Source organism: Periplaneta americana, chromosome 3 (assembly GCF_040183065.1).
Source record: "Periplaneta americana isolate PAMFEO1 chromosome 3, P.americana_PAMFEO1_priV1, whole genome shotgun sequence".
Classification (NCBI taxonomy): Eukaryota; Metazoa; Arthropoda; class Insecta; order Blattodea; family Blattidae; genus Periplaneta; species Periplaneta americana.
The window spans coordinates 139,463,771-139,486,621 of NC_091119.1; the positions used below are offsets into that span (position 1 = coordinate 139,463,771).

Genomic DNA, 22,851 nt, shown 5'->3' on the forward strand with positions numbered 1-22,851 from the left:
AATGTGGGACCATGACAAAGACAACAAATACCACGAAAAGGACCACAATAAGGATCACGACAAAGACCACAAAGCATATCACGACAAGCAACCAACTAGGACGACAACAGGGATAATGATTAGGACCTCGACAAGGACCACGATAAGGTCCACATCACGGATATCGACAAGAATTACGATAAGGATTGCGATACGGACTACGATAAGCACCATGGTCCATGTCATGATCCTTGTCCTGGTATTTGTTGTGACTCTTGTCGTTGCTTATAGCGTAGTCCTCTTGTCATGGTCCCTGTCGTTGTCCTTATTATCATGGTCCTTGCATTGGTCTTTACTTATCGTGATCCTTGTCTTTGTCGTGGTTCTTATTATGGTCATCGTTGTCTATCATGATCCTTATCGTGGTCCTTGTTATTTTTTCTTAATCTTTATTGTGTTTCTTATGGTCAGAGCTAGGAAGTTGGTACCAAAACTGTTAAGTTGAGTGAGTTTGGACTACATCTCTACCGAATGAAAAGTAATAGCGCATCCCTCAATGTCAGTGAACTAGAACGACAAACATGTACAGCCGGGTGGTAATCAAACATGTGCTTCAATCTTCCACAGCCTTAGAACTAGAAAATAATAAACGAATAATATAAAAAAACAATAATTTGTAATTATAAACTTCGTAACTACCAAACTTAAATAATTTAGTCATACATATAAAACTAGCATAATAATGTATACTATGATTATAGCTTCATTATAACAAACAACAATGAACATTTTCATTTTATCAACAGAAATACTCCTTTTATGTTCAGAAAAAAAAACAATATTTGTACTTTGAAAATATTTGTTCTACGTCACAAGACGTTCCGGAGCAAATCTGAAATATGATACAGAACATCGTACTATCATCACGTGAACAGCTACTTCGTGAATCTAATAGTGTATCTCGTATGTAGCACATAATATTAAACTCAAAATTGTTTTCAAAAAATTGTTCATTTCTATTGTAATGACAGCTAGGAAGTTCGTATCGTAATTACGATATTGAACTTGGACTCCTGATCAGTTTCAGTATAATTCTTTCTTCACTCACTCCTTCCAACACAGCTTTGTTTCTTATCCTCCCTGTCCATTTCACACGCTTCATTCTTCTTCATATCCACATTTCAAATACTTCTAGTCGCTTCTCTTCACTTCGTCGTAATGTCCATGTTTCTACTCCAAACAATGCTACACTCCACATAAAATATACGAACGAAAGATACCCACACGGCAGACACGGTAAGTGCTGCCATCTCGAATCACCAATCTTATAAAGTACTGGATCGCTTGCAGTGTTAAGTAAATACCGTGAGAATTCCTTATAAAATGGATAATCATACCTGCATATGTATATAATAAAATAATAATAGCATTCAAAATAAAATGCATATTTATATACAGAAAAATATTAATGGTGAGAGGAGATCATTTTGCATTATCTGTGTTTTTATTCAATTAAGAAAAAAAATCGTTCTTTTATTTTGCCTCGATGTCTCACTCAGAATCTATATTCGTCATCTTCTTGAATATAATTTTTTCGTTTTTTTAATTCAGTAACTATACATTTCGACTTGATCGGTTTGTTTATTCCTGTTGTCATAGCAACGCAGGCTGTGATAATTGAGGCGGTACTACGCTAGGTAGAAAGTCTCCGCGGCCCACCTCTCGCCCCGGGGAGCATGCGTCATCCACACCAGGAATGCATCTCTCTTCCGGTGCCATGGAAACTGGGCCCATGAGTCCAGTTGAACTGCATTGTTAGGCCCGTCACGTGACACCATTCTGCTCAACTTGTCCAACCACAAGATTGGCCAACAAGGGGTGGGCAAATTACAAATTCGTCCGCATTGCACGAGCACTCAAGCTCGAAGATTCACACGAGAAAAGAGACTATATGAAATTATGTCAATTGGGCCTGTCCCTCGATATTTCTGTTAGCAATGAGATGTTTTGTATAATAACTAAACAGAGTGACCAAGAAGGGATCAATAATTGAATACACTGTCTGTGCTAGTGATTAATAACGAACGTGACGGATCCCCAAAATGCATTACATCTAGTCAAAACGCCGAAATATTGAAGGACTTCAATAATAGAAGCTTGTCTTTATTAAAGACAGACGTACCGTAGATAAAATGATTAAAAAATTGATTTTTATTTTTGGCATTATTTGACAGTATCATACACTAAAACAAAAACAATGACTTTCATAGGGATCCATCATAAAAGATCGAAAATAGTTCTTGACTCCAAATTATTGAACAAGTTAGTAATTTTAAATATTTGGGATGCAACATTTCTTATACGGGAAAAAGAGATATGAAGGAAAAGATGCCTAGATTTCAAGGTATATGTGGAACAATTAGACGGAGCTTAAGAGAAAGAACAACGAAAGAAACACAGTTAAAACTCTACAAAACAGTAGCCTTCCAGTACTACTTTACGGAGCAGAGACATGGACCTTAACAGAAAGAGACAAAAGACGACTAGAAGCCTCAGAAATGAAATTCCTAAGATCAGTGGGGGGATATTCTTCATTACAACACAAGAGGAATGAAGAGACCAGAAAAGAATTAGGGGTGGAGGGAATAACATAAAGGTTAACAAATCAACGTAATAGGTGGATGGAACACCTAGAAAGAATGGAGGATCACCGAATTCCCAAGAAAGCTTTCCAGTATGCTTCAAGAGGAAAGAGAAATGTTGGACGTCCTAGGTTTCGTTGGAGAGAACAATTCTAATGGGGACGGAACGAACCTACAGGCTCAACCCGTGATGGTGATGATGATGATGATGATGATATGATTATGATGATGATTGATAGTTTTAGGCCTATTTAATAACCTCCCAAAGTTTTAGGGGCAAAATTCACCTAGAAGTGCCCTTTAAAATTGAGTTATCAAAGAGATACAAGTAAGGCTTTGTACAAACACTGTACACTTTAAAGTCATTTTACCGAAACATTAAATGTTAATGTTTAGGTAAATTTTTCTCCAAAAGTAATGAAACCTACAGTCATGATATTTTTTGCATGCAAGTTAATGTAACCAAACTGTGTAAATTGGTGCAAGGATATTTTAATATCTTGCTTAGAAGTAATAATTTTTATCCATCATCAGTATTGCTTCTAGAGCTATTATTTTTGTCAAAATATATAAATAATCTTTTAAGATATGTCCATATAATAAAAAATTTCCAGACATTTACGCAAGTATCTAGTAGAAAGTAGAATAAAAATTTCAAGTCTCTATCTATAGTAGTTTTGGAGAAAATGTACGGACACAGAAACAAAATTTGAGCCACCTGAATTTTCCAAGTTGCAGTTATATCGTACTGCGCATTCTCAGTGCTTACTGAGTATGCGCAGTATGTTATACTGTTTGAGCGCCAGCTCTGAAACCGCGCCGTATGAGGAAATGGGGAGCGGGGATACGTGCCTGATCAAGTATAGTATAGCCTGCCGGGTTCCACGCTGCATTCCTGCCGCGGATTCAGAGCTGGCGTTCAGACAGTAACTGGAACTTGGATATTGCATGTGGCCCAAATTTTGTTCTAGGTCTGTATCCGAGTTACTAAGTGCATTATAAAAATGTAATAACTCCAGATCTCAAAAATAATTCAGTATGTAGGCCACACTACTTATAATGTGCATAGAAAATTCCATCACAATTATGGCCAATTTCTCCAAGTACTGTTAGTGTTAAATGAACAGCCAGTTTATTTTTAAAGTTTTGTTAGTATGTTTTCCATTTCTTCAATATAATTTTGTTTAAAATAACCGACATTAACTATAACAGTTGTTAACACAATTTTAAGCACTCAGTAGCATTTGGTAATGTTATGTACATGTAAGCCAATTTTTTATTGGCTGAAATTATTTTTTAAATTTTGTATTGTAGAGTAAGTTATGAAACATTATATCATAATCTGTTACAATAGATCATGATCGATAAGCAAGATGATGAGGATTTAAAGATGTAGGTGACTACTATTGAATAATAACTATTATAAAGTAAGGTTGTAATTCTAGTGCTAAAATATAACTGTTTCGAAAAATCTCAGCATTATAACCACCAGGTGACAATATAGGGATGTGTGTATGTAGTCAAGTGTATCCAAAACCAGAGGAAAATTTCATGTCATGCAACATTCTCTAATCATCTTTCTGCTTCAGATTCATGTGGAAATTGTATGTAACGTAGTCTCAAAGAAGCCATTGCTACTGAAACCTAATTTAATTTATAATACTCACTGTGCATTTTCAAATACTATTGACATTGGCTATAGTTAGTTGAAAAGAGCTAATAGCATAGAATCTAGAGTAAATAGTACGTACTTGATTTGTTAAGTGGTCTATTTCTGTCTGTAGGACATTAAGTCTGCTTTCAATTTCTTGTAAAATTTTGAGGCCCACTTTTTTTTTTAATCTGTATTGTGTCACAATTGAGTATTATGCATAGTATGTAAATCATCATTCCTAATTACCTTGCCACGTTGAGACCACATTTTCTAAATATTCAATATGAAATAGCTCAGAATCAAAATAAGCAGCTAATATGATAATCAGTTGACTTTTAAAGATTATCTTCCCTATATTAACATTTCCAAAGAATGTTTCAAATGTTACGTTATCACTGTTATCAGTCATAAACGAAACATTGCTTAAAGAGAGACATAAAATATTAATTTCAAAACTTCTGTTTGGACGTCTGTGGTGTCATCTGCCATTTTTAACTATCTGTCAAATACGTTAACTGCCTAAAATCCTACATTTAAAGTTAACAATCTGTTAAGCGAAACCAGTGTTGAAGACATGAAAAAGCAATATTTATCAAACTGTTTAGAATTTAACATTCGATAAATGTTCTAACAATATTGGAGAAACCGGCCATTAGACTTCAAAGGGTCTGTTGCAATATCCATCGTCCATTTGATCAGAAGCCACCAATTGAAGGGTTCAGATCCATAGTGGTCTAAGCGCCATAAATAAAAAGCGAACAAAACACGGGTTAAATAAAGTGATTATTATAATTTAATGAAACATACAGCAAGTAATATAACGTATGCATATTGAAACTACAGTATATGACATGTCAATCTTCATTAAACTATGGTATTCACTTAACTTTAAACCTTGTTTTCTCCGTTTTTAATATATGGCGCTTGGCCCACTATGGCTCTGAACCCTTCAATTATTAGGCGGAGGAATGGTCAGCTCTCTACAGATCGGATTTGTAAGAAAATGATCATTGCCTATTGAAATATGTTATATTATCTTAAATTTCACACGTTTTGCAATTTTTGTTTGGAGTGCCAAACTCTAATGCTGAAATTATATAACGAATAGATATATGTTTCACTTTGTTTCTCGTGTTCCTTTTATACACATCGAGTGATCAGGTATTTATATTATCAGCATTCAAGGATTTAGACAGGGAGACGGCGCGCCGGCGTCTAAATGGCCTTCAAGCACCAAGTAATAGATACGTGTTGCGTGACCCGCCACATTTTATTGCTAAAATTATTACACTAATTCATAAATTGTTTACACAATTAATTATTACGTATCAACTCTAACACTCGAGCTGTTTTAATAACACCTACAACACAGGGTGCTTAATAATCAGCGAATTTTTTTGAAGGACTGGTCAGTCACAATGTAAGCATTAAAAGTTGAGATAATAGAGAGAAATTAATTCTGACACTGCATTTTGGCGGTTGAAAAATAATTTGATATCTGCAAATTCTTCCAATCTCATATCATATCTATTTAATCGTTAATTTCAGCCTCACATTACTTATTAATTTTGAAAGAAAAAAACTACAATAAATGTTTCTTATATGTAACTCTGATTAAAGAGAAATGTATAGGTTAAAAACGTATTAAATAATATGCATCTACATTATTTGAATTAATTTCTTCCTAATATTTTTATTCACTGACCTATGTTGTTCTAACAAATGAATTACGAACATTATTTGTGAATTCAGGACTGCTGTAATTTGAAAAGTGAAGATGTAAGGAACTTACAAAAGACAAAGATAATGCTGGAATTTTTGTTACTTTGACAGGAAATGGAATTCTTCTTCTTCATTCATCATGAATTAGAAACTGGTACATTTGATACACAATACTATCTTCCCAGAAGACCAACTCCATTTATTTATTTCCTCACTCACTCACTCACTCACTCACTCACTCACTTACTCACTCACTCACTCACTCACTCATTTATTTATTCTGGTGTACTTAAGGCCATCAGGGCTTCTCTTCCGCACCACCAGAAATACAAATACAATAATAGAAATAAAAAGAAAAAAATCACACTATAAACAAAGTAAAGTCACACAAAAATATACACAGGTTGCAGTCACACAAACTTTAGATGATTAAGTATCGCAATTAATTGTATCCTAACTAATTAACTAATGAGATACTTCTGAGAATTCACACTGAGCGAGAAACTTTAGTTAGGCCTAGCAGTATATCACCATGAAAATACCAGTGTTACGTAGGTAGTGAATGTAAAGCATTTATACTACATAAAATGTATTTAAAAATAAGGCCAAAATTAACTAGGCCTATATTTTTAAAAAGAGTGAAAATGTAATGCAAAATTTATGAAATAAATAATTAAGGAATATCAATGGATGGAATTACAAAGTCTTACTTTTAGAAAGTAATTAAAAAAAATAGAACACAATGAGAAAATCAATACCGCCATCGAAACAACTGTATCCCATAAATCAAGAGAAAGCCACCATAAGCTAATTCATAATAACATTTGTGTGGGTCAGGAAAAATGTTTAATGCGTAATCTCGAGGTGATTTTTATCACTTAAATTTTTGGAATGTAACATCTACAGTAAAGGAGGCAAGACATGTTCTGACCTTATCATGTGCCGGGCTTATCACCAATGGATATGGAGGGGGAAGATAGGTTTTAGCCTGAGATGAACTTCTGTGTCAGTAGATTCATATGATATTAACCATTATGAAACAAACTCTCTTTCTGATAGTCATTCTTTTCTGTTCTATGAGGAGGCTCTCCTGTGACCTGGTGTTTAGGTTGGAGGATAACTAGTTATACCGGGAACTCAGTGGTAGTGATAGTAGAAGTAATAGTAGTGGTGGTATTAGTAGTAGTAGTAGTGTCCACCGTTGTGGCTGAGTCTAACTCCGAACCCAGCGGTCCCGGATTCGATTCCTAGTCAGGACGAGTTGCCTGGGTGAGGATTTTCGGGCTTTTTCCTTATGGATGAATATCAGGTAACTTTACCAGGCGATTGGAACCCCACTCATCTTCGCCACTTTCTTTCCTCCCCCATCATCCTTTCCTCATCGTCCCGTTTCAGGGTTTTCAGATCACTCTACCGGCGGCCTCCCGAAGCTGCTGGCTGTCTCGACCGGCCTCCGTGGAATGTAATTAAGCGATGTTGGATGGCTTCTGCAACGAGCACCCGAGGCGGACCTACTCGGGGGAGGAGTTTCGCCTCGGACCGACAGGGGGGCCTTGGGGGAAGTTGCCGAAGCAGGAATGGTATATAGATTTCTGTCGGCTGTAGGAACCGGTCGTTAAGGGTGTCATGTGGTTAGGGCTGTGCGCATAGGGGAGCTGTGGCATGCAACTCATTCCATATCGAGGGTTAGCGCAATATATCTCAACAGGTCGCAGTGCTGGGCCATCTGTGCCCCCCTTCAGTTAAATTCCATTCCAATGGTGGTGGTGATGGTAATAAGTTTAGTCAACAGTCAAAAGACATCATAATATGTGATATAAATAAAGCATCACTCACGAGGCAACTAACCCAGAAGATAATGGGTTAGGATGCCCAGTTATGCTCTATTTCAACGGCATTTTTTATTATTGGGATTATTCGATATCGAAGCTTAATATGAGAGAGAAATGAAGTACCTACAATTTTTTCCTGGAGCCCTCTCTCAAGGGCCTACAAAGATTTTTTACTAGCTGTAATTAAATTTACACGTCTGTTGCCAAAGCAATAACTTACGATGACTGCAGACCCGAGTTCGAAGTTGTATCTGTGGTGAACAAAGTCAAGGTTCCTGAGGATTTTTCACCATGGAGTTCTCCTATTTTCCTCCATCATTTTTCCGCCACTTTCCATTTCAATAGGCCTATGAATTTTATCATAAATACGGGCTTCCCTGCTAATAGGATCGGCATGACGCAGGACCACCGCAGAGACATTACAGAACAATCACGAGACAATGGAGAAACACCCAGTCCCGTGGACGGAAGATAAATTTCTTCCATTGCCCACGCCGGGAATCGAACCTCAAACCGTTTGCTTGGGAAGCGCGCACGCTATCCACTTAGCCACAACGGCGGACCACTATAATAGTACTAACCCAAAATGGTGCGACGGAATCTTAATACGTGCAGACCGAAAATAAAGATGTTACCAAATAGCTGAGTTAAGGATGCCTACAAAAGCGGTTCGAACTTCACAAACCATTCCAACTATAGAAGCATTAAGGCACAATAAGCCTACTTGAGATTGTAATGTTAGCCTTCAGGCTCCTCCTACGTATCAAGCAGAAAATCTACGACAGCTTTCTTCTCTCCTGAGAGTCATGCTAAGAATTCCATCGCCCTCGGACTGGTTTCAACCCATAAATCTCGGATACAACGGCTAGCAACGTAACCGCTAGACCACCGAGGACGACTGCATTCCGGTAAAAGTAAGATTTCCACTGGTTCTAGGACAGAGTGCATAATGCAGAACTTCATATCATAAATATACCAAGTGGCACTTTCTTTTTGTTCCACATTTGAGTCCAAAAATTGCATCATATTTTGGATCAACGTACCTCTTAACCCATTCAACTCCTGCACTTTCATCTTAGTGTCTTCGTAACTAAGCTGTATCAGTAGGTCAGCGCTAATGCGCTGATGTTTCATCCAGGCGGCCCGGGTTCGATCCCCGGCCTGGTCGTGATGGCATATGTGGCGGACAAAGCAGATTTTGAAGAGGGTTTTTCTTGGAGTACTCCCGTTTCCCGCTTTCATTCCACCAACACTCTCCATCTCCACATCTGCAATAGTTAAAAACAGGCAGGGATGAAGTCTTAAGGTAGTACGGGTCTCAGAAGCTGATATAGGACTTAATGGCTTGGGACTTCTGTGGGTTTATAAAAAGTATTTGTCTGGGGATGGTACCTAATTCTGTAAGAGCTAAGATAGGATGGTACGCTTGTCACCATCGTATTCATTCTATTCTCGCTTCCTGTTGGACTGGAACAATCATTACATGTATTAATGCATGTGATATCTGTATTTTTATTTTTTATTTTACTTTTTATTGTTATTTAATTAAATGTCTTAAAATTATGTGGAATGCCCCCTGAGCACGAGTATGTAACTTATTCTTTCTGGGTGTCCAATCATTCATTCCTGACAAAAGGCTATAAATCGAGAATACGAAACTATCCAGAGTTAAAACGACGCAGTTGAAGGTCTAGTTATTACAGTCACGAAGCTCAATATGTAGTAAATATGCATCCATAGATAGTTGCTAACCACTAGGATCGCTATTATCGCCTCATTACAGACAATGCGAAATAGTACCGGTACAGTCTATTGTCCCTAGCACCCTCACAACTCAAGCTTCGTGACTGTATATACTAGACTGTGGTGTGACTCATTATTCCGTACTCTGTGTTTCCTCTGGAACAGACGTATTTCTGCACAAATACTGTCCGTGGTTTACGGTCCCCAGTTTTGAGTAATCGCGGTCACAGGTGCGCAGGGGGCGTGGTATGTGGACCGGGGCCAATTCCAAATTCGTCTGTCGAGAAAATATAATTTAATGACGAAATGCAAATGGACATTTAGTGAAGTAACAAGGATCTCTTCCAACTCTCCGCAACATGAGCTCAGAAGGCGCAGGCATGACGTCGTGCATTGCGGACGCTAGCAAATACAGCGTTTTGTGCAAGTTAACAGTCTCAGAAGACGAAGTTATCATGATCATAGGTAATAACCACGAGTGAATTTATTCAAAGTGAATGAATAGCACGAGTGATATTTATTTAGTATTTTTCATGAATGTAAAAATATATACCTATACTTACTTACTTACTTACTGGCTTTTAAGGAACCCGGAGGTTCATTGCCACCCTCACATAAACCCGCCATTGGTCCCTATCCTGAGCAAGATTAATCCAGTCTCTATCATCATATCTCACCTCCCTCAAATCCATTTTAATATTATCTTCCCATCTACGTCTCGGCCTCCCCAAAGGTCTTTTTCCCCCCGGCCTCCCAACTAACACACTATAGGGTAAACATTGGTAATTTCGTGATAATTTCATGAAAACTAATTTAAAATGCAAATGCGTAAATATATCCTTATTCAGATTCTTTCATCTAAAAGACGATAACTTGCTGTACAAATCTGGAGACATAAAAGATTGGATACGTTCTTGAATATGTGCCAAAAACCACTTTTACAACTTAAGCTGAAAGGTTGGTTATTTCGTGATAACCTTGGTAATTTCGTGATATTGCATTGATAATTTCGTGAGAGGTAGAAGAATTGTGGAAAAATCCATTAAAGTCAAATGAAATTCTCATTTATTATTACAAGACTTCAAACATAGTAATTCCGTCTAATATTCATGGCAAGAAAACATAGAAATACATATCAACACATAATAAGAATGAAATCAAAGTAAAAATTGAAATGAAAAGGGATCTTCTTTGCCCTGAAAGGGTGAACACTTTTATTACGGACTTTACTATAGCCTATATTACTAGGGTAACTCCAAAAGTAATGCATAACGTTTGTTTAAAAATTATATTTTTATCCTACAGCTTTGCTATTTTTACAGAATGTAGATGCATCCTTAAGGAACAAAATGTCACTTTTCCACATAATCCCCGTCCCTTCCAAATGCCTTCCGTAACCTAGGAACGAGGGCCTGTAGACCAGCACGGTAAAAGTCTGGACCAACACGTCTGAGCACTCTTTATCAGCGTGCACAAGGGAGTCATCTTCTAACCTCGTTCCGCGAAGGGATCCTTCAGTTTACCAAAGAGATGGTAATCGCACGGTGCCAGTTCAGGACAATAAGGCGGATATTTCAGTGTTGTCTATCCGAATTTTCTGATCTGGTCTGTGGTCTTGTGACTGACATATGGCTGTGCTTTGTCGTGCAATAGCAGAACATCCTGCTTCTCCCGATGTCGTCGAACACGACTCAGTCGAACTAGAAGTTTCTTGAGATTTGCAACATACCCGTCAGAATTAATGGTGATTCCGTGTGGCATGATGTCCACAAGCAAGAGTCCTTCTGAATCGAAAAACACAGTAGCCATAACGTTTCCCGCCGAAGGTGTACTTTTGAATTTCTATTTCTTTGGTGAATTTGCATGATGCCACTCCATTGTCTGCCTCTGTCTCCGGTCCAAAATGGTGGAGCCATGTTCCATCTTCTGTCACAATTCTTGCAAGTAAGTCATCTAGCATTTATCATTGACACTTAGCATGATAACAATTCAAACATAAGCTACACTGAACCCATTGCGTCTCCGTTTTCTTTTTTTTTTTATCACATCTTTTTTTTTCAGATTTCTAAAATTCCTATTGTAATACAAATTTTAAAATAGTATAAAATGTAACACTTAATGCTCAACAAAATTTCGCCTCAAACAGCTAAGATTCCTATCAGTAAAGCTAAGCCTATATGGCGACTACAGATGTATCTAAAATTCCAAAAACATTTCCTAAAATTTCATGAAGATACAATAAATCTTTTTACCAAATATCATATGCTTACCTTTGGTAATAAGCCTGTAACGTAATTACAAACATCCACAAAATTTGTACGCCTGAGAGGTCGACGCAAACTTGCTCTCTCCAAACATAAAAGCTCACTGAAGCAACTACAATAGTCACACAAAGATTAGCTGTATGTTTCTGGAAACTGGACAACATATGCAATCCCTTGGCGGAAATTTGGATCTCGTAACACCATTGGTTAGTTCACAAAAGAGCAAAGAAAAAGTATCACGAAATAACCACTGCCACGAAATTACCAATGTTTACCCTATGCATTTCTGGATTCGCCCATACATGCTAAATGCCCCTTATTCCTTTGCTGTGGTCGTGCCAGAGAATCAGTCCCATTCCGAGGCTTATTTGAAGGTTTCGTAACAAGCTGTTTTTACGGTGATGAGTTGTTAGCCCTTCGCCCAACCCCCAAGCTGGAGGACCACCCCTCATCGGCTGTCCGCGACTGCTTATTCAATATATTCACAGCTGGGTCCTCCGTATATGGAGGCAGTCTCCTCGATCCGCAACCTGAGGACGCGCCATGCCGTGGTGATAGGGACCCACAATACATGGATATATACCTGTAATAACACTAATTATTTGTGCCTTCGATTGATATTCTGGCTGATATATACATGTATTATCAGGTATTACATTTCACTTGACGATGTAGTAGTAGTAGTAGTAGTAGTAGTAGTAGTAGTAGTAGTAGTAGTAGTAGTTTTATTTTGCCTGGCAGAGTTAAGGCCAGCTGGCCTTTTCTTCCGCCCAGCCAGACTCTAATTGAATACAATAGGCTTACCTATTACAGTAATAACTCTATTACAATAATATCTAGACCGTACAAAAATAATATGAAAGTGATTAGTAATAATAAATAATAAAAGTAAAAGTAAGTAATAAAAAGTAGATAAGTAGTAATAGTTAGACAATAATAACAATGACAGTAAATTGTAATAATAATAATAATAATGAGGTAATTTAAATATTTATCCTGTATGTACAGACTCTAAAAAAAATGGGACTAAGTTCCGGACACAACGCACCGCGCATGTGCAGTAAACAAGAGTGTCTAAATGTATGCTACTTGTGGACAGTCTTGCGAAGCTTATTGCCTACATTTAGGAGGGCTGCTACCAAGACTTGGCCCGCATTTTATTTCCGTATCTGTACATGACAATTAACAAATTGAGAAAATTGAAACAACTACTATTGCTAACGAGAATTAATTGATAAATACTGTACTTCCTTAAGCTATTCGTTCGATGTCTGACAGTCTTTAACATTGCTCGGTAGGGAATTCCAAAGTCGAGTTGAAATTCAACGGATTCTCACTGAATGACTGTATAAATGAAATAGGCAACACAACAGTAATCAAAATTTGTAGTATCGTATCATTTTTTGTTATTTCCATTACACGCCATGGAAGCTCACAGTCTGGCGAGGGATTAGGGCTCCAACTTTTATAGACAATAAAGCCAGTAGAGATGTCAGTCCTACATGCTTGCCACCTTTACCTCCAATGAAATGTCCCTGGTACTTACTTCTGTTAGAGGTAGAAATAGAATGGGAAGAGTACATTGAAACATTAGTAAACAAGAGTAGAAAGACCGTACAGGAGACAAAAAACACTAAGGCCCAGTTTGACCAACCCTTGTTAAATATTTAACACGTCGTTAAGGCAGTTTAACAGTAAACTTAACGGAAGAGATGTTTCATCAACTAATGTTACTGCTAACATCATGTTAAACCTACTGTTAAATTAACACAGCATACTCCCGCAGTTAAATTCTTGACGTCCTGTTACAGCGTGAATCATGGCTGCCAGAGAACATATGTTACATGCCGCATTATTATATCGAGATATATTTGCATTGAAAACAATTAGCTGCAATCACTACTTCAGCATTTTTAGTTATGTAGAATATATATGTTCATAAATACTAAAATTATTCATATCAATATTAGCACTTCATCCACAGTAAAGAGAAGATATGTGCTTATTAACATAAGCATTTCTGTGATTATTATTTCGTATTAAAACTCAGATATAATTGCACATTTTCAAAACGATATTTCTTTATTTCAGTGATTTAGCAGTTCACATGTAATTATGACCAATGACGTGTGAAGACAAAATATTAGATATATAAGATATGAAAATAATGTTAAAGCTTACCATTGTAGTATTCAACATCACAATTATTTTCATTTTCTATTGGTTCTATTTGATCCTGGGTAATTGAAAGAATCTTCGTACAAATATCAACTTTGAGAGTGAAAGTACCACCGTCGATTTTCAAATGTTCCACTATATCTTGTGCATGACCCGTCTTAGCATTTCTTTTAATTTTTTCATAACATTGATTTGTTTCATAGTTTACATTTTGACATCCAAATGGCGATAGAAAATATTGGGTTAAAGAGACCCATGCTTGTTCCTTTTTCCTAATGAAAGTTCCATCACTACGTTAGAGTTCAATTATATTCATATACTTGCTAGATCTACTAAAATAATTATATTTCTCATATGAGTTAAATTACTGCTCTTTACGCTTTCTTTTTCTCGATTTCCGTTGTAATTATGTTAGTCTCCAATACTTCCATAATGTAAAAAATACAATTCTCCGCTAATACAAATGATTACACCAACTAAAGGCACATTCAGTAAACTTTCATACAATCACTGCATCTTTGATTCCTGTTACATTACTCTTAACATCATGTTACCTAACCAGAGTACCTCAAATGGTTGGTGAAACACTATTACACTAACAGGATGTTTAATTTTTAACAACACGTTAGTTAACATGCTGTTAGCGTTATTTTAACGACGTTTGGTGAAACTGGGCCTAACACAGGTTAGGGTAAAATACGGGAAATTGCATAGGACTAGCTGAGGCAACCAAACGCCAGATAGGGCATGTTGAAAAGCTAAGAAGAGGCAGAGGGGAAAGGAGAAGTAGTGTCACATGATAGGAAGTATCATTCTTCTGATTGGATAATCATTCAGCTCTGCTGAGGCATGTTGACCTTGGCCCTTTATGGACTATTCGCGCCACGGATTATAGTTAATACTACACTATAAATTCTGTTTAAAATTATATTCACTAGTTTTGAATTCAATCAAGATACGAAATGTTGTCTCTTTCGGGACACACTGTATAACGAGGACTCATGATTCAATGACTACGTACTTACCTTCTCTGGAATTGGAAAGTGGGCAGAAAAGCATGGGTTGTTATTCCAGGAAATTCGTACATACGTACCCGAAAACGACCCTTGGGAGTTTTCATACTTCATCTAGTCTGTATTTAATTACATCTGTCTTAAATATACAAACGTTTAAAAGAAAAACAATTCAGTACAAAGCATGTTACATTTATCGACTGTCCAGAGACCGCCCAATCGTCCAAGGGGAAGATAATAAAAATTCAAGTTTCGCTTCTTCCAGTTTATACATCAAAATTTTTCGGCGGCTTTGGAATCTTTCATCATAGTGTGTGGCACTAATGGGGTTTTTGATGACGACATTTACAGCGGTGTCTGTAACACGACATGCTGCAGTTTTACAGCTTTATTTCACCTTTCCGGTGTCTTTTTATTATTTTCCCTCCTCTTTCTTTCTTGTTGGGTGGAGAACTGACCATTTCTACGGCAGTAAAAACCTGTGTAAGGACATAAGTTGATGATAGAGCTCATACAAAACTGTGTGTGGCAGTCAGCAGCGCTCTCTTGTTGCCGCGCCGACGCCTGCAACAGTGGCACGAGTCGCTTCTGCTAGACTTGGTTTATTGGACGACAATGTATAACTCACATTCTTCTGGTTATTAAAGCGTCTGTAAACAGCATAATTTTGAGGATGAAATGTGTAAGGTCCAATAGAAGTTCTGTCGACTGATGGCTTCTTATGAAAGAATCTGGGTTACAAACCTCGACATAGTGACATTTATGCCTATAGTGCACAAAGCAGCTGTCATTCTTTTAATTTCTAATTTTTTTTTTTACCTTTCTCGTTTCATCATTCCACAGTTGTCGTCATATAATCTCTGAATAGCAGATTTTAAAAAGAAAAGAAGAGATTAAAATTACTATCATCTGTAGTGGAAGTTAGTCGTGACATAATCATTTTTAGTTGGTTATTTAACGAAGATATTTAGCGAGATGAGTCCAAGGATTCGCCATAAATTACCTGACATTCGCCTTATGGTTGAGGAAAACTTCGGAAAGGACTCAACCAGGTAATCAACCCAAGCGGGAGTCGAACTCACGCCCAAACACAGATCCGAATGAGCAGGCAAACGCCCTACCGCTTGAGCTACGCAGGTGACTCATAATGCTCGTTGATGTCGAGATTTAAAACAAACTGAAAATTCAACCCCTTGGATCAAGATAATGGTAATCCACAATTTTATTTCTACTTCAGCATGCTTGTAGATGTGTTTTTGCAAGAAGAGTAAACAAGCTTTATGTTCAGAAAACGTAAGAACTGGTAACTAAGAGTCTAGATTATATATACCCAGATTGCTCGGCCTTATAGGCTTTGACGGTAACAACTTTTGTCAGGTTTACTATGCTGCCATCTAGTTGTTACATAAGGAGTCACGTCATAACTCCCATTTGAATTGCATTAGCGACTGTACTGCCATTTCGTGTTCGTTTACGACGGACGGGTGGCGATCCTGTCGGTTGTTCTCTTCAAAGTGCTACCGATTTTAACATTGGGATGAGCTATCTGTTATATATGTGATCTAGGCTAAAAGCCAGTAAAGTATTATATATCATATTATTATTATTATTATTATTATTATTATTATTATTATTATTATTATTATTACTACTATTGTTACTAAATTTATTTATGAGTACTGAAAAGTTAGATTCATGCTGAAGACCAATTGATGGTTAGCATTAACTTGCCCCAAGGGGCAAGATGCCCGTAACGTGAGTGGCATTTTTCATTTGTACTGTTAGATTGGCAGTACATATTCCCCTTTTGTACCGCTATAATTCTCCACCTTTTGTCTCATCAGTTTTCCTGAATTAGTTTCTGTGGAATACGTAAAATGATTACACTACATAAATTGAAGTAGGCCATGTAAACAACAATGCTACAGTTAGTTTTTTTGTTTCGTTTATTGTTTGAAGCTATTGAGTTATTATCTTGAGTTGAGTAAGAGTTGAAGAAGAAATTACTGACAGCCTTGCCACTTACCATTTAATGTCAACGACATTGGAACCGTTAATCCACGCAATATCCGTAAACAACTTCGTATCACTTCTTATCATCAATGGAGCACATTACCTGGGAAAGGTAAAGAAATTACATTCTACTCTCACTGGAAAAAAGGTAACACCTGGATTAGCAATACAGAAGGTCTATCTTGTGGCCATTAAAATGAGCACCAATGTTATCGCAGTTATATCTCTCCCCGGTATATAGACTGATATATACCTATTGATCATAGGTATCAACTTACATTCGACAATTTATAACTGAAATGAGATGTTATATTACATTTTAATTAATATACTGTAAACCCTACCTTATACGCGGAATCTATATCAGTAGTTCAAGTTACTCGAAGTTAACTTCGGCAACTTTTTTCAACATAATTTAACGCCAAGCGTCTTAAACAGAAGAGTTTTATACGAGTAGAAAATCTAGACGGCGAGAGAGCATGTTCTCAGACTTCAGCCATAATCAACATCCTACTACTTCAGCGGAGTACTGAGTCATCAAACCAGTCACAATCAATATCCTCTGAATGCAGCGAGATGCTGAGTCATCAGACTTCAGCCATAATCAATATTCTTTGAATGCAGCGAGATGCTGAGTCATCAGGCTTCAACCATAATCAATATTCTTTGAATGCAACGAGATGCTGAGTCATCAGACTTCAACCATAATCAATATTCTTTGAATGCAGAGAGATGCTGAGTCATTAGACTTCAACAATAATCAATATTCTTTGAATGCAGGGAGATGCTGAGTCATCAGACTTCAACCATAATCAATATTCTTTGAATGCAGCGAGATGCTGAGTCATCAGACTTCAGCTATAACCAACATCTTACGACTGCAGCGAGATGCTGAATCATCAGACTTCAACTATAATCAATATTCTTTGAATGCAGGGAGATGCTGAGTCATCAGACTTCAACCATAATCAATATTCTTTGAATGCAGCGAGATGCTGAGTCATCAGACTTCAGCTATAACCAACATCTTACGACTGCAGCGAGATGCTGAATCATCAGACTTCAACTATAATCAATATTCTTTGAATGCAGCGAGATGCTGAGTCATCAGACTTCAACCATAATCAATATTCTTTGAATGCAGCGAGATGCTGAGTCATTAGACTTCAGCTATAACCAACATCTTACGACTGCAGCGAGATGCTGAATCATCAGACTTCAACTATAATCGACATCTTGCGACTGCTTCAGTCATAGTAAACATCCTACAAATGCAGCGAGATGCTGATCTAATATGTACAACGTATTTATCATTGTCATTATTAGTATTGCTTTTATTATTACAGTATAATTATTTGCTTCTCATAATCTCTTATTGTTTGTAATTTTTTGTTAAACTACTGTATATCATAGGTATGTACTCGTATGTTATCGAACAAAAGACTTGTTTATAGGGTTCGCTATTAACTGCGGTTTGGCGTATTCTCTGTAAGTTTCGGAACGTATAAGCCTCGGATACGGAGTGGTCACTGTATGTATACGTATATTACATGCAGAAAATAAAAGTTATTATTATTCAGTGGTTTAATTTCTTTGTGTTGTAGATAAAACGAAATTTGTTGCGAAACGTATGAAACTTAAAAGTAGGAAGTATGTGACATTTTCACGTATAATGAGAAAATATGTGACACTTACGACAAGATTTGTTATACTAGTAGCTAACAACGTCGTTGGCGTACAATAAAATATTTCAGTTGATTAATATAGTCTGTACCATATGTGACACACTCCTAGGAGTCCAGAAATAGTCGTTGCGAAGCTATTTTGTGCGTTATCACACATGAGGTCGTGTATAGAAAGTTCATTTTTATACGCGTCGAGGGCTTGTTCCATTATGTTTGACGCTATAAATTATCCGTATAAACTTGTCGTTCTGCCAGCCTAGCATAACATCGGTTAGCGAAGAACACCGAGTAGGCAGACGGTCAGTAGGCCTAGGCATACACACTTGCTTACATCTTGTCACTACATGTTCATCACCGTGGTGCCTTCCTCAAGAGAAGTAGCCTTACAGCTGTATATCTTCAAGAATCTTACGATGCATTAATTTAAAGGTTTTCAAAAATAAATTTTATTATTTAAAGTACACTTTCAGACTTTCACGTGCTAGTTTTTTGGGTATTCGTACCGTGTCCTAGATACAGAAACCAATGGGGAATATCTCTTGGTAACAAATCCAACAGATAGGTTTTCCGAAACGTTGCATGTTCTACATCTGGAACACGATGAAAATACCAAAAAAATCCTAAATTATAATTTGTCTACGTTTGCTTTTAAAATTTTCTATGTAAAAATTATTTTTTAATAATTCAAAATTATTATTCCTACCTAATGCGGCTCTACCTCCATGCCCCCAAGTGCCTTCATGGCATGTTACGGGGATACCTTTACCTTTACCTTACCTAATGCTATACTGCTATTCTATTCTGAGAGGGAAACTTTTAATGATCTGATGCCAAAATCTCCCCTCAAACGGTTGAAGCATAAGTCATGGCAACATTATTTTTTGTGAGAGGGTGAGCGCTTTTCAAAATTTTTAAATATGTAAATGAAAGGGCAGAGTATGTGTACAAATAGGGTAGGCTAGGGTAGAGCAAGGTGCAGTTGGCAATTTCGAAAGAAAGGTGTTAAGGAGGATATTTGGACCAGTGGTAAGGGAAGGAAAATGGATTATACACTTTATACAACGATATAGCTCTGTCAACTTTCATACGGATCAGGAGACTGCAATGGGCAGGACATATAATCAGGATGGAGAAGGGGAGGATACCAAGGAGAACTTTAGAGGGGTAATATGGAGGAAAAAGACCTGTTGGAATACCACGGAATAGATGGGAAGATATGGTTCAAGAAGATACTACCAGATTGCTGCGATTGGAAGGTGGCAGCAAGGGATAGAGAAGAATGGAGAGGGAGAATTGGGAAGGCCATGGCTCGAAAACAGGCCGAAGAACCATAGAGAGAGAGGGTAGAGTAAGGATCAAACATCCATAAACAACACAGCATCATGCTACTTGAAAGGTCAGAGTATATGTATATGTTACTTAGAAGAGCAGTATGTGTACTAGTGGGGTAGGATAGGATGGGTAGCGATCAAAACTTCCAAAAACGACATAGCATTTTCTTACTCGTGTTAATTACGACAGTTGGTATAGCATTACAGCACACATACTCACCCTAAAAATCCATCGGGTCACAGTCATTGTACACAGCAGTCGACTCACAACTGCACTACGCGTAACATCGCTCTCTGTGCGTTAACCATATCACACTGCCATTCCCTTAGTGAAGCGACCATATACTCGTACTGTGGCTTCAAAGCACGACAGTTGACTCAAACCTGAATTCACATTGCTCTCTGTGCTATAACAATACATCACACTGCCATCAAGTGACGCGACTACATACTTTGTATGCCATACAACACACGATATCTCGTGATAGCATCGATTGACTTTGAGAAAAATAGTTTCCATGACTTATGCCCCAACTCCCGTAGATCCCTACCGCACAAAAACAATCACAAAAAAATTAGCTTCCCACACTAAATGCAAGATACACACTTACGTACAAATGACGTTTAAGGAACCTGCAGGTTCATTGCCGCCCTCACATAAACCCGCCATCGGTCCCTATTCTGTGCAAGATTAATCCAGTATCTACCATAATATCCCACCTCCCTAAATCCATTTTAATATTCTCTCATCTACGTCTCGGCCTCCCCAAAGGTCTTTTTCCCTCCGGTCTCCCAACTAACACTCTATATGCATTTCTGGGTTGGTCCATACGTGCTACATGCCCTGCCCATCTCAAACGTCTGGATTTAATGTTACTAATCATGTCAGGTGAAGAATACAATGCGTGCAGTTCTGCGATGTGTAACTTTCTCCATTCTCCTGTAATTTCATTCCTCTTAGCCCCAAATATTTTCCTAAGAACCTTATTCTCAGCCCCAAATATTTTCCTAAGAACCTTATTCTCAAACACCCTTAATCTCTGTTCCTCTCTCAAAGTGAGAGTCCAAGTTTCACAAACATACAGAACAACCGATAATATAACTGTTTTATAAATTCTAACTTTCAGATTTTTTGACAACAGAATAGATAACAAAGGCTTCTCAACCGAATAATAACACGCATTTCCCATATTTATTCTGCGTTTAATTTCCTCCCGAGTGTCATTTATATTTGCTACTGTTTCTCCAAGATATTTCAATTTTTCCACCTCTTCGAAAGATAAATCTCCAATTTTTGTTTCCATTTGGTACAATATTCTGGTCACGATACATAATCATATACTTTGTCTTTTCGGGATTTACTTCCAAACCTATCGCTTTACTTGCTTCAAGTAAAATTTCCGTACTAAATGCAAGATGGCAAAATAAAAGCTGGAATAAAAAATTATCGAAAAAAAGGAATGTCTCTTGTCTCCGGGTAGATATGCATAAATGTAGCTACCTATTCATGTGGAATGCTGTTCGGCTAAAAACAACCCAAAAATGTATATTTCAATTTTATTCCGTGGAATTGAGGAAGTGTCAGATTAAACCATTATAAAATAAGAATAACTTATCCATAGCTTCAATAACACTAATGACTAATTTAGTGCTCTCCCAAATAGAGCAGTTCGATGAGTGCAGTCTTACCTCGCATGTTAACTAATACAATAGGGATTCACGGGAAATGGAAACTCAACTACTCCTTCCAGATACGTGCTGTTGTTTCTTAGTGCAACATTCCAAATGAATTTTTGAACTGGAAAACTTTCTCTAATTTTTTCGGAAAATTAATAATTACGGAAGTAGTCACATTATTCGATGTTATCACAACGGTGCCGATGGATGAGCATCATTTTGTGCACCGCTCACGGGCTTCGGTCCACGCGATAACACACAGCACATCTTGAAATTCGAATGAGCTTTATACCACTCTTGACGGCAAGTCGCTTATGACAGAGATGTTACTGGGGTTTGGGGCTTTTCTAATTTCATTTTCCGCCTCGTTATTACATCTTGTTCTTTTCTCCGCCGCGTCCGACGATAAGAGACTGGGAAGTTGGGCACACAGGCGGATGCAGGATCCACTGATTCAAATCGGAACTGAAAGTTGTGTACTATGTACCTATTGGCCGATAAACTCACTATATATTATAAGACGAGTAGGTCCCATCTTTTTCCGCCTCCAGTTTCACAGTACGAGTCCACACCTGTGGAGTAACGGTCAGCGCGTCTGGCCGCGAAACCAGGTGGCCCAGGTTCGAATCCCGGTCGGGGCAAGTTACCTGGTTGAGGTTTTTCCGGGGTTTTCCCTCAACCCAATACGAGCAAATGCTGGGTAACTTCCGGTGCTGGACCCCGGACTCATTTCACCGGCATTATCACCTTCACTTCATTCAGACGCTAAATAACCTAGATGTTGATACAGCGTCGTAAAATAACCTAATAAAATTTAAAAAAAATAAAAAAATTAACACTACGAAATGTTGTAACTAGGCTTATAATTTTGAGGACCGATCACATAAGTTGATTGCAGCATTAGTACATAGCCCGGGGACGTGAGCTAGTACGAGGACATTGACTTGGTTCTGCACTCTATTACGCGAATAACAAGCTGCACATAAACAAATCTGGACAGCTCTAAAAGTAAATATACGCTACATAGCATTACAAAGATATATTTTTACTTACCTTTCATTATGTGCAGAAGAATTATTATCATAGAATTATTCGTGGATTTGAGTTTACTCCTTTAT

At 37.5% G+C, this 22,851-nt stretch overlaps 1 protein-coding gene across 1 annotated transcript in view; it reads right to left on the reverse strand.

Annotated features, from left to right (window-relative positions):
- Window positions 1-22,851, reverse strand: part of LOC138697054 (uncharacterized) — an 82,686-nt gene that overhangs the window by 50,366 nt on the left and 9,469 nt on the right. Inside the window, exon 2 of the mRNA XM_069822649.1 lies at window positions 8,873-9,097. Within this exon, the coding sequence (XP_069678750.1) occupies window positions 8,873-9,097 (225 nt within the window). The remainder of the gene's footprint in view (window positions 1-8,872; window positions 9,098-22,851) is intronic.